Source organism: Drosophila rhopaloa, unplaced genomic scaffold, assembly GCF_018152115.1.
Source record: "Drosophila rhopaloa isolate 14029-0021.01 unplaced genomic scaffold, ASM1815211v1 contig_163, whole genome shotgun sequence".
NCBI lineage: Eukaryota > Metazoa > Arthropoda > Insecta > Diptera > Drosophilidae > Drosophila > Drosophila rhopaloa.
Window position 1 is genome coordinate 850,818 of NW_025335043.1, and position 13,123 is coordinate 863,940.

The 13,123-nt window shown below is 39.7% G+C and overlaps 4 protein-coding genes across 4 annotated transcripts; 2 read left to right on the forward strand and 2 right to left on the reverse strand.

Annotated features, from left to right (window-relative positions):
* Window positions 1-131: 131 nt before the first annotated feature.
* Window positions 132-1,933, reverse strand: LOC108043159 (zinc finger protein 672). Its single transcript, XM_017121725.1, has 2 exons — window positions 1,399-1,933; window positions 132-961 (listed from the first exon to the last, which is right to left on the reverse strand). The coding sequence occupies exons 1-2, from the start codon at window positions 1,925-1,927 to the stop codon at window positions 132-134; spliced, it is 1,359 nt and encodes a 452-aa protein (XP_016977214.1). The 5' UTR covers window positions 1,928-1,933.
* Window positions 1,934-3,893: 1,960 nt separating this feature from the next.
* On the reverse strand, window positions 3,894-5,260 carry LOC108043160 (pupal cuticle protein 20). Its single transcript, XM_017121726.1, has 2 exons — window positions 4,862-5,260; window positions 3,894-4,223 (listed from the first exon to the last, which is right to left on the reverse strand). Exons 1-2 carry the CDS (start codon window positions 5,258-5,260, stop codon window positions 3,894-3,896), a joined length of 729 nt encoding a protein of 242 aa, XP_016977215.1.
* A 2,330-nt stretch (window positions 5,261-7,590) lies between these two features.
* LOC108043161 lies at window positions 7,591-8,207 on the forward strand. The gene is made up of 3 exons (XM_017121727.2): window positions 7,591-7,745; window positions 7,813-7,904; window positions 7,966-8,207. The coding sequence occupies exons 1-3, from the start codon at window positions 7,737-7,739 to the stop codon at window positions 8,192-8,194; spliced, it is 330 nt and encodes a 109-aa protein (XP_016977216.1). The 5' UTR covers window positions 7,591-7,736; the 3' UTR covers window positions 8,195-8,207.
* Window positions 8,208-8,964: 757 nt separating this feature from the next.
* On the forward strand, window positions 8,965-10,149 carry LOC108053058. Its single transcript, XM_017135624.2, has 2 exons — window positions 8,965-9,313; window positions 9,843-10,149. Exons 1-2 carry the CDS (start codon window positions 9,078-9,080, stop codon window positions 10,018-10,020), a joined length of 414 nt encoding a protein of 137 aa, XP_016991113.1. The 5' UTR covers window positions 8,965-9,077; the 3' UTR covers window positions 10,021-10,149.
* Window positions 10,150-13,123: the final 2,974 nt, after the last annotated feature.

A 13,123-nucleotide genomic window follows, 5' to 3' on the forward strand; every position in this document is an offset into this window, starting at 1 on the left:
AATATTTAAAGACACAAGATTTTAGGTTTTAAATTATTTTATTTTGTTCATTTTCAATATATGTTTTAAAATTGTATTTCTCTATCACAGCTGTTCCCCGCAAAGCGTTCCACTTAGATTTGCCCCAGAACTCAGCTGGACTTCGAAGTGGTCACTGTCTCCATGGCCATTGTGGTAGTGCTGGTGGTGCTGGATTGGGAATGGGAACGATGCCGCGTTTCCATATGCCGCTGCAAGTCCCTGCGACGTGGTACGGATTTGTGGCACAAGTGGCACTGGAAACCCGCTTCAGCTTCCCCCTCGATGTCCACATCGCTGCCGGCTCCGCCTGTTGCACTTTCTGCGCCTCCCGTGGAACTGCTGGGATGCGTCTGCAGATGCAACCGAACGTGCTTGTTGAGATTGCTCGGATCGCCAAACGGTCTCAGGCAGAACTTGCACTTCAGCGGCTTGAATCCGGTGTGGGTGCGTATGTGGATCTTGAGGCCGTACTTCCGGGAGTACACCTTGCCGCAGTAGATGCACAGGTGACCCTGCTTGGAGGCACCCATATTGCTGACAATAGCCTCGATCTGTGCTGCCGCATTCATCGGATGGGTGGACAAGGGGGCGGTAGCCATCGAGATGGAGGGCAGGTAGGACAGCGTTCCCGGAGTACTTGTCGTCGTTGTCATGGGCAAGCCCTGAGTAAGGGCTGCTATCGGGCGGAAGGCGGAGAAGCGGGGCGGCATCTGGGGCGGTGGCGAGTGGGTGGGCGATGCCGAGGAGGTAGATGAGGTCGCCGGAACGGGTGAATGCTGCGTCGCGGTCTGACTTCGGGACGCCGCCTTGAGAGCGAAGTGCAGTCGCATCCACAGGATGTCCATGGCACTGCGGCCACAACCCAGGGCCAAATGGATCTTCAGCGGATGCGGCGTCTCGAAGGTCAGGTGGCACAAGTGGCAGGTATACCGGCTGTTTCCTGGAATAATCAGAAAATTATATTGCTGTTAGTTCAAGTTATCGTTTTTTTATTTTATACAAAAAAAGATAATTTTTAAAGTTAAAAAAATGTATATTAAAACATCAAACATAGAAAAAATATACGAATTTATTATATACTAGATTTAATTTCTTAAAATAAAATAAATAAATATATATTTTGATTAATAAACTTTTTATTTATACCAAAAATAATAAATGTGAGTTCAATATTTACTGATTAATATATGATTCTTATCCTATATTAAATTTGTTAAGAAGGAAAATTTAGTTTAATTCAAATTTTTAAATTTCCTTTTTTGTATTTAATGGAGGTATTTTGTGAAATAAAACTTTTTTTTAAGGTTTACTTCTAAATATTTGAAGAAGGTTTTTTTTGAATACAATTAATTTGAAAGGCTTGGGAGTGATGCTTACCTTGAATATTTAAGGGCGTCAGGAAGGGAATGCCCATGAGGAGGACCAGCTCCTCGCCGAACCAGGCCACGATCTCGTCGTCCTTGGCAACATCCCTCACAAGGCGCACACGCACGGCCTGACCTCCATGCAGCTCGAAGATGGCATTGAAGCTGTACACATCCTCGGAAAGTTTGATCTGGCGCAGCAGGGCGGCGGACACGATCAGTTCGCCATTGGACAGCTGGCAGTGGGATCGCCCACCTTCCGTGGGCGTGGCCGTGGAGCTCAGAAGAGCGGAAGTGGGAATGGCGATCGAACAGGTATCCTTCGGCGTGTACTGCGTGGTGTAGACACCTGGTCGTGGATTGCTCTTCATCCTCTTCGCGGGACTGTCCGTACTCGTTGTGGCAGTCGATGTGGTCTCAGTGGATGCTGTGGTCATTGTGCTCGGTGAGATGCTGGTGCTGGGCAGCAGATGCTCGATCCGAAAGATCAGGCTGGACGAGCGCTTCTGCTCCAGACTATCCAGTTGAGCTGTCGTGTGCATCGTGCGCGTTCGAATTTGATTCTGCGTTCCAATTGGAAGTCGGCCGGCGTTTTTATACCACGCCGCATTCGCATCCTACTCCCTTATTTTTGGATTTTGGATTTGCCACGGCCTTGCAGTGTCACAATAGCACGGCTGGCGGCAAGTGCAAGAATTCCCAGCCCAGAATCCAGTCCGGCACCGGCTATAGCCTCGACATAGCTACGCACTTTGCCGGCTCAACCCCCCGGCCCACATCCCCCTGGCTCATTTGGCATCCCTTTTCGAGGTCCTGGTGCGTCCTGGTGGTTGCTCGGCAAGTGCAACATCATGTCCTCGCAATCACCAGAGCACTAAGCCAAGCTAAGCGGCCTGTAGCAAGTGTGCGTATTCCTGTGCCAAAAAATCCTCCACCTCCTTTTCCGCCGCCGAGTCCTTTATTTTTTGGCTTTTGGGCTGCGCACAAGGAAAATGTTTTTAATTGAAATTAAACGATCGTTTGTTGTTACTTCCCCCGTGTTGTTGTTGTAATGCCACCATATACAAATCGCATTCGCCATCGTCAATGTCATTCTGCCCATGGTCCCTCCCTCCATATGACGCATTCCCCACCCCGCTTCCTTCCACTATGATGCTAATGCCATAATATATTGGCGTGTATCGTTTCACTATTTGCGGTTTGGGGTGGGTCGTGATTTTTGCCCTCGACGGTGCTTGCACGGGCGGTGGTGCGGATTTCGGGAAGGCCCGGCCCAATAAATGGTGTTTATTGAGGTGAAGAGGCTTTTTATTTTCTAAGGCATTACTATCCTTAAAAATGTTTATAGTAAGAAATTAATATTACATTCAAAGTCAAACAAATATATTAAATCTTAATCTGCGAATTGGTGAATCATGGATTCTATCACCCAATTTTGATCGAGGATGTTCCGCCTTTATACAAAAATTCTCTTAAATATTTTATATATATTACGTCAAAAAGCATAAAAAAAAGGACAAATCAACAAATGAAAATTTAAGCACGTATATAAAATCTTAATCTGACGGATCGTGGATTTTGTTGTGAAAAGCGTTGTTGTAGGATAATTTTTTTTAAAATCACATTTCCTATCACCCGGTTTTAAGATTTTGATCTCGGATGTTACGCCATCTGTAAAACAATTCTCCAATTTTATTTGCATAATTTAAAACATAATTTCAGTAATATAAGAATAATAAAATATAAAACTATTGATTCTAAAGCATTCTAAAAATTTTTTCAAACATATTTACCTAACTTCCATTTCAGTGAAATATTAAAAAAGTCTTATAAAAAAATTTAAATGTATTTTTTACAGCTCCTATTTAATTTACTTCTTAATTAATCACCATAAAAATATATGTAATTATAAAACGAATATATAAATGAAAATTCATAAAAAATTAAACAAAAAAATTTACTTATAGCGGCCCAGTTTCGAGTTCGCCCGACCCACATCGAAATCAGCTCCGCTCCTGCTGGCTGACAAATATGCTACGAGGCTAATGTTTTCATTATTGCGACACAATCGCTGCGACGCCCCGCCCCAGGACACCCCTCGTCGAGCGATCAACAGGATAAAGTTGGGCGAGCGATTGGCAAGCAGGGAAAAAAACATGTGTTGCCAGTCACACAGCCGCCGCTCCTGTCAAGGGTTGCAATGGTGGCCAAACAGGACACACCAAAACCAAATCCAGCCAGGAGCGAGCATACCAGGCCCAGGACCAATTCCGGCTTGGTGTTTGCTAGTCCTCAATAAGTAGGCCGCCAAGGGGTTTTCATTGGAAGCATTTTAATTAGCAATTGCAAGCCCTTAAATATATAAACTCTAATAAACATAATTGTTCATTTTAAGTTGTAATTTTAGATACAAATGTTACCCATTTCCCTAATCCTTACTCATAGATTAATTATTTTTTTGAGATCAAACACAATTTGTTTCCAGTGTGGAGTTAAGTGGCGAATTCTTTACTTTCGCCGGTAGACATAGCCACCTCCACCGCCATCATCATTGCCTCCCGTCTCGTTGTCATCGCATCCATGGCAGCCTCCTCCGGCGGCCAATTTGTCCAGAGCCTCCTGAATCTCGATGGGAATGGGTGGCGGGGTGGGCAAGTGATCGCCCTGCGGCTGGAATCCGTTTTCATCCGCAATGTAGGTCAGTGAGATCTCCTGTCCCTCGGGACTGGTGTACGAGAAGGAGCCCTCTGCCGTCTGCGCTTCCGCTCCCTTCACTCCCGGGTTCTTCAGGTAGCCCATTTCCTCGGCCTTTATTCCATTTCCGGTCTCGTATTCGTACTAAATTCGGTGTTACAAAATAAGGTATATTAGATTTTAAATCTTTTTTCAAAAATTATAATTATAATTGATTTAATATTTAGTAAATAGTTAACGTTACATCTTAGCACAATTTTATAACCGAAAATTTAAGTCTTCGCAAACATATATTTGAGTGGCAAATCACTATAAGTTATTTTAAGACCACAAAATTATAAGTGTTCTTGAGTTTTATATTTTTTATGAAAAAGAAACATCATTTTTTGAGAAAATAATAAATATCAAATATAATCATTATTTTTATTAAAAAAAATAAAGCTGAATATTAAGGTTATTTATGATATTTTTTGACGAATAGTTTTGTAATCAACAATTACTAACATTCTTGGTAATAATATTCTTCCTTTAAAGGGAATAATATTCTTCCTTTAATTTTACCGAAGAGGATAAATATGACGTTTCTCTGATGATGAATGAATTTTTGATTCAAAAAACACATGAATAATTATTATTTGCAGTCCCTTGTAAATAATTATGAACATTAATACATTTACTACGTATGAGATTTTTGCATTAAGATATTAATATTAAGCAATGTTCAATGAAATAAGTAATATAAATCATAATTTATGTTGAAGTTCTTAGTTCCGCGGGCTCACCTTGTAAGAACCATCTGTATTGACCTTGGACTCCAGCTTGATGATGGGTATAACGTCTCCACCGCCTGACGGACCTCCTCCTCCGCCTCCCGAGGATCCTCCATTGCCGTTACCTGGTGGCAAGTAATCATTTCTGGGTGGAGGCTTTCCATTGCCATTTTTGGGTGGTGGTCCATAGCTGTTATTGGGTTTGGGTGGAGCAGGTGGTGGCTTTCCATTGCCGTTCTTGGGGGGACCATAGCTATTGGCCGGCGGCGGCGGAGGACGAGGTGGTGGAGCTGGTGGCTTGGCAGGCAGATAAGTGGCCGGAGGAGGACGAGCATCCGGATAACCCGCCGGTTGGCCCGAAACGTAGCCACAAGCGATACAAGCCAGAGCTAGCAAAGTGGTCAGCCTCATCTCAAATTCAAACTGTGACTGGCTGTTAACGGCTCTTGGGTTTTATATGACCAGCCACAGGTGGTTTTGACCGCGACCCCTTGACCCCAGTGGAGCAGTCACGTGCCGCGGCTTCCGATTGGAATTGAAAACACAACGAAATTGAAAACAGAACCAAATAACTGGGCCATTGCAAGTGCAAGTGCAGAAATCCCCAGAGCCGTCCGATTAGCTGAAAGACTGACAAAGCGCTAATAAATTGAGTGTGCAATCTCGATGCCCGACCCCTCAGCCTCACCCCTTCAGCTAATCGCTAAAAACAACAAAACCCGCCCGGCCACAAGCAAAAACTTTTAATTCAAAAGCAATTTTCAACAGGATCGGGCAACACCTGCACAACCAACGCAGCCCATCCCAAAAAACCGAACTCAACCCCGCCCGATCCCCTGTCTAATGCACTTTGCCTGTTGCCAAGGGGTGCTAAGACTTGGGCTCGGGATTCCGCATTCAGGACGCAGGACCATTGAGCACAACATCCGACTACAACGGCAGGGTTGTCGGCTTTAGTCAATCGTCTATTAACTTTTTGGCAGCCTGGGCACAGTGGTGCTAGCTTAATAAAAAACATCTAGAATTAAACGTGTCTAATTATGCAGTATTTTTAAAACCCCGTTGGCTAGGCAAAAAATAACATTGGCTGCTTAAAAACAAGTTTTTTAAATAAATGAAATCTTTAAAATTTTGCTTCTATAATAAATTCTTTTAGATTAAAAAGTTTTAAATTTTTTGTTTGTATGGCTCCCTAATTTCACATGTTTTCTAGAAATTGAAATAGATAAGTTTTAGGATACAATTTTGTTAGCTTAATATTTGAAAACAAATGATCTAAAGGATATTTAAATTAGAGCTGTCAAAAAAGTAATGAATAAATATGAAATACTAAATTACTTGTTTGGTAGTGTATCACTGTAAACAAATGGAAGTTTTATTTGCGATCATGATTGATTTTTTTAGTGTTGATTGCAAATTAGATTATTTAAGTTCTTAGTTATTAAATGTTCCTATATTTTCCACTGTGCGTATTTGCGGCTGCTGTTGTGTGTGTTTATCATTTGGTAGCTCAACTTGTGCCTGCCGTGGATGCCGCTAATAAAGGACCTTCCCCGTTCGACGGACCGAGGAAAAGGCCGAGCTAATGGCAATGTCGTTTGCAGCTTGTCCTACTTGTAATGTGCTGGCGCACAGCTGACGCGCTCCCAGGATTCAGGATTCGCGAGTGGAGGTGGAGTGTGGACTTTGTGAACCTGTTCCGGCCGTCAGCTGTGTGCCGCGGGCTGCAAGATTTGGCTCGGGACCAAGCAACCACCGGGGAGGACCTGGCTGCACCGGCTGCATAAACCAACAATTGTCGGTCCCCGGCCCTTTGTCCTTGGTCCTTGATGCTCGGCTTTTGGTTTTCAGTTAGCCACGCACCGATGGCACATATTCCACGCCCGCATTCGCGTTTATAAAGCGAATTTTGACAGCGCGGAACGATCTGATTGCGATTTGGCGTTGTTTTTGCGAGGGTTGGCCGATTAAGTTCCTCGTATCGCTTAAATAAACATTTTCAGATGAGATCCATTGATAAATTGGCCACTGGCCCTCGCTGACAGCCTCCATATGAGATGACGCGCGGGAATCTGTGCAACTGTCGGCGCTATTAAATAAGTTCTATCGCGAATATTAAAATAATGTGTTTGCCAACGGATTTTCCCCGATTTGACTCATCAGATGGTTTCAATGAAGTAAAGTATTCAAATTAGTCTGCAGTAAAAATAAATTTATTGAGGAGTGTTCACAAATATATTATAATACAATGTTTACAAACCCACAAATGTTTTGTGTTGAAGCCTTTAAATTAACCGTTAAATTTAAAGCATACCCTGAAATATACCTTAACTTATAGGTGTGTTTTGGGCTTATAAACATTTTTGTAATCAAATCAAAAGGTTATAATGATTATTATTTATTTTGAACTTAATTTAACCTAATTTATTTGTAAAAATGTATTATTTAAATATCGGCTTAATTAATATTCCACACTTAAATATTTGTCAGAAAATAAAGCATGGACAATTGCTGATGATGACTAAAGAAATATAGTAAATATATTAAATTAGAACTAAGCCCTTTAAAGAGCATTTAAAAGTCATATTATTTGTATAATGACTTTATTAATCGCCTTTCTTTTTGTGCTTCTTTGGCAGCTTAGAACAAATGTTGGGCCATAAACAATGACGTAATCCTATTCGGAATACGACTCACTGTTAAATAGCTAGCTGCGCAGATATTTGTTTTCATTATTCCGATCTCTTTGACTTATTTTGGCTGCTGGGCTCATCTCGCAGAACATCTTCAGTTGAAATCGGCCAACGAAGCGGACAAGAACGAGGCTCTAGAGTTTCCAGCAATACTAAATTATAATTTATTTTTTTCTTAACAAAATAAAACTAAAATGAATATGGTGGGTACAGCTCTAAAGACCATTTGATTTCTTTATATCATTTTAATGTATTTATGCTTGCATACAGATTTGCCAAATCTTGTTAATGGCGGCGTTGTTGGCTTTAGTTTCATCAGCGGCTTTGGAGAAGGGTGAACGAGAGGAGGCGCTACAATTTGGGTAAAGTTACTAAAGTTAATGTGGCAGAATATATTTCAAAAAATACCTTTTGCGCTAAAAGATTCCACACAGAAAATGGTCACCGGAGAAATGAGGCTATAACATACACAGTCAAACCGAAAACAGATAAGGAGGCCAACGAAGTGACAACTCAAAAGCCTGTGGAATATAAAGGTGGCTATAGCTTCATCTCGGCCGATGGCTATGAGTACCAGGTCCTCTACAAGGCCAACAAAAACGGTTTCCAGCCCTATGTGACCGCTCACAAAATCAAACCGGATAAGAGTTAATCAAACATTTTTATTTCTGTTGTGATAGATAAATAAAAAACTGCATAATTTATCAGTGTATTAAGCGTGGCTCGAAAGCTCTTTATTTAATGGTGGCACACTTGGCTAGAAAAAGCTTAGATGAGTTTGGGCGTGCTCGTTAGTCTTTAATCATTTCGAGATAGACAGCTTGCAACATCATCAACAGCATAATAATGGCTTACGTTTTCTCTAAAACTGGCTTGGGTTGTTTGGACTATTTTAAGCAGTTTGCTTGGATTTTGAGTAAAAAATATTAATATTAAAAATAGAAGGTTTTGAGATTGTTTTTGTAAGTTAGGCAAAGTTAAAACAAGATTATTATTTAAAAAACTTTCTCCACTATTTTTGTGTAACGAAATTATGATTTTTCTGAGACGTTTGATAATAAACACATTACTGTTGTGATAAAAAATGTAATTATATTAATTTTTCTGGAAACAGAGTAGATGGTAGCAATTCTTAAAAATTAGGTAAGGGTATTTATTAGTCACTGCTTACCCAACTCGGACTTTCTTCCGTGGGTTAGGCCGATTAGTTTTCCAATTTGACGGCGTTTGTAATGTAATGCACATATTTGAGAGTCGCCACCAAATTGTGGCTCGACCCGTGGAACTCTTTTGCTTTCGTTATGCAAATCTCTATTCAGCGTCGAGGAATTGGGCAACCCGCTTCTTCGGGCGAAGCTTACTCAGCATTTTGCAGTGCCCGTTTTGTTTTGGACCAACAGCTCATTATGGGCCCACAGGTGTCTTATGCCAGTGGCCTCGAAGAAGACGCTTCATTAAGCTCCCAGCCGCCTTGGTTGCCAGTTGTGTTTTCCCAAACTCGTGTTTCTCCACAGGCCACCAACTAACGATCCACAATGAGTCTGTCTCCGTTGGCAAGCCGCATCGGTCAAGGCAAAAAGGAAGCTCGCAATGGGCTGAGTATCAACAATAAGCTGGTGCAGGCACTGATCCTGCTGGTGGCCTGTGTCCTTTTCGGCGCCAACTTCAACTACGCCTCCTTTCCACCTGGCACTGTGATCGACATCAAACTGGGAGATGTCACCCTGGAGCAGTTTAGCTATACGCCAACCCGGGAGGGATACGAGTTCAAGTAGGTTTATGGACTAAAATTATTAGCAAATGAAAAATGTTGTTAAAATCAATTGCCATCATAACTACACAAATTAGAAACTACGCTACGCGAGGCACAAAGAAATTGTTATATATTTTAAACATTTACAGACAAATTTCATTCTTACGAAAGTTTCTATAATAGGGTGATAAATACCATCTTTTATACACACTTCTATTTTAACTTCTATTTTAACAAGTGTGTATAAAAGGTGGTATTTATCATTTTTCTTAATATTTCAACACTTAAGTTCAACAATAATGCATATTATTTTTGAATTTATTACTTTTAAAAGAAAATCTAATGTTTAACTGAATTAACGAGTTTTGATAACATATTTAGCCCATTGCTTATGGCTCTAAAGCAAAACATTTCATAATAAATTCCGCAAAAAATGAATAGAAAAATTCAGTGATTGGGCAAATTGAATTTAATAGTATTGATTTTTATTTCAAGTCAATATTTTTCCGCGTTTCAAAATGACTAATTGCAATTTTTCTACTTTCAGTTACACTCTTCCGGATGGAACTTTCCGGGATGAGATTGGCAAAGTGCTGAGTGGTACTTCGGCCGCTCAGGATCTGGAGAATGCCAACAACCTGGCCAAAAACCACCGACCTTCTCGCGAACAGGGTCTTAAGGTGCGAAAACTGTCCGGAAAATCTCTCTCTTCCCTGGCAGGATAAACAGCCTTAGGGAAAATTCCTATGGATATACATCACGAATTTATTACAACAGTTCGCCCACTGTTTAAGGCTAGTATATAAGTTGAGATGATAAATTTGCAAGCAATAAAAACAATCGATCCAAAATAACCACCACTTTGAAAACTTGTTTATTGTGCAAGGGAACTTGTGTTGACAATATGCAAAGCGGATTACATAAAGTCGTGGTGATTAAGAAAATGATGGACAAATTTGCCGAGTGGATATGGAGAGGATTTACAGCTTTTAATAAATGAATAAAAGGTGAGAGACATTTAGAAAAATGTTTCGTTTGTGATATTTTTAACAAAATAAGTTTTTGCAAATCATTTTATGTAATGCATTATAACCACACATTTCATCTCGGTGCATACTGGTTTGATAAAGTATAAACAATTTTGTAATTACCATATAAATATTTGAATTTTAATATATGCCAGGACTGGTATCAAAAACTTTATTCGTGATAGCTTTTAAAAATCCCGAATTTCGAGTTTTTAGCCGATATTAGTAAAACAGTCCAAAAAATAATACATAAAATGGGTCACATACAATTTAAATTTTAAAATGTGCGCTTAAGTTTTTTGATTTTTATGATCTGAAGATCCGGGTCCTGATGTGAGAATCGGAATCCGGTTCTCTGAATCTGTATTTTGAAATCCGGATTCGTATCCTGAAATTTGCATCTTGATCTGATCCTAGTTCGCATTTTTGAAAAAGCCCCAAAATCTTGATATACCCTTGGAGAGGGTATTATAATTTCGGACAAAAGTTTGCAACGCAGAGAAGGAGACATTTCCGAGTATGTATACGAAAGGAGAGTCAACCTAGACTGTCTTCTATTGCAGTTATCGATTTATTTTTCAAAACATATACTAATATGTAGTAATAAACCATTTCAGAATACGGTTTCAAATTTATAAACATGCCGTACTAACAATCGAAAAATTTATCGGAAAATCGACTTAAAAGTTTTAAAACAAATAAATTAAAATAAGCCTGGTACACTTCGTTACTACGTGGGCACAGTGATATACAAAATAAAAATAAGTTTTTGTGGGCCTGTCTTTTAGTATATTACTTAAGTCATCTAAATGTTTCCTAAAAATATGTGAAGATTAACTAAATGGTAACCCAAGTTTGTCTTTTAATTCCGCTAAAAGCTAGTATTTCGATTTTTCATTTTAGTTCAAGCTACAAAACTTTTGAAATTGTTGTTTATTTTGCAACAAATGGAAAAAAATTCCTATAAATTTTGTTAGTTTAAACTACTTAGCCTAACAATAAATGTGAATCAGGTATTTAATATTTTGCCTAAAAGTATGTGAAAAATGGTGCTCAGGTTTTTTGCTTAAGTCATTTGATTTGAAGCCTAAAACGACGATAAACTTTTTTGATATTAAGAAATACCCATATAAACATTTCAGGACAAGTGATTTCTAAAACAAGAAATAACGACTTACAAAATATAATATAAAAGTCAAAAAATGTTGACAACTTACAGTACATAAGAAAAAATGTACGAGAAAAATTTGTTTGAATATATAATTGCAATCCTCTCACATTCCATTTGAACTGTATACCATCTTCCACTTCAGAAAAGTATGATTGCTATTTCGTTGGAATTATTCTGGTTATTTAAAAACAAACTGCTGAGGTAAACACATTTAAATTTAATGGCTATTCACGGCAATCAATCTTTGCGTCAGTGTTTTGTTTTTTCAAAGACTCAAGATGCGTTGCACTCAGGCCACATAAAAAAAACTTACAAATATAGTCAAAGCCTGCAATAAAATTAAATTATACGCACGATTCTTAATGTCAGGTGTCAGCAGAAGTATTTCTAAAACCGTTTCTGTTTTTTGGGTTTCTAGCTAAATGCAAATATTACGAAACAAGCGGTCAAGTGATAAAAAAGAAATGAAAAAACAACAGCAATGTGACATTTACATATTTATAGAATTGAGGGGGAAACAGGGAGAGCGGGAGGGGGCCCTGCTATTAAAACATTGCCATTAACGCTCAAGTGTTAATTTTGCAGACCCAGTTGAAGCGGCAGCCAAATATGAGCGGAGACGAGCTAAACATGAAAATGGGTAAAAAAAAAGAAGACAAAAAAAAACACGAATACGAGTTCGATTCCTACAGCCGAATCCCAAAAACCGAGTTCAAGCCGGTCTGGCCAAGTTTGGTGTGCGGTGCGTGCGAGTTGGCAACGAACGAAAGCCGGGCCGAAACGGCAGCTGAATGGGCGACGGACAGGTGGACGGACAGCTGGACGGACCGGCGGGCAGATGGTTCGACGGACAGACGGACGGACCGATGGCAGCAGCATCTGGCGCTGACCTTGAAGACGTAAATGTGAAGACGCATCTACATAAATTTCTATTGTATATGCGGCTATGTCTGTCTGGCATCGGCCATCTCGTGTTTGTGTATTGAAAGCGACAGTCCGAACCAGAAGTTATCGAAGCTGAAAACCTGTCGATTGCCGCTGATTAGAACAGTTATGCAAATGATTGTGTATAAGGAAGAACTCAGCCCAAACTTGTCGAATTATCTTCACTGAATGACAACGCCCCCGCACACAGAGGCAATCATTCCGATTGGCACTCAAAGCCATCCATCAAAGCCATATTAATTATGCAAATCCAGCATGATAAATGCAGTTCGTTGCAGATGCCCTCGAAAAGCTGCGGAAAGAGACCCAAATAATAAATATTATGCAGTCACGAATCGAATGGAACCAAATCCGATTCAAGGGCTCCAATGCCCTCAGTTCATGTACAAATTGTAGGCGGACGATCCCAATTGATTATAACTTAAAGTTGGGTTAATATAATCCAAGAAATTGAGAATTAAATCATTTATTTTAAGGTATATTAAAGATTAAAAGCCTCAGAAGCCTTTTTTTTACAGTTTATTGATGTAAGGTACTCTAAAAGATGTTTACATATTAAATAGGCTATTTAATGCAGAGGCAATTACACATTTTCTATTTAATGTATAATTAAGTACAAAAGTGTTGGTTTGACATTTCTGCTTAAATCATCATTTTTCCACTATGGTAGTAATTTTTTATGCC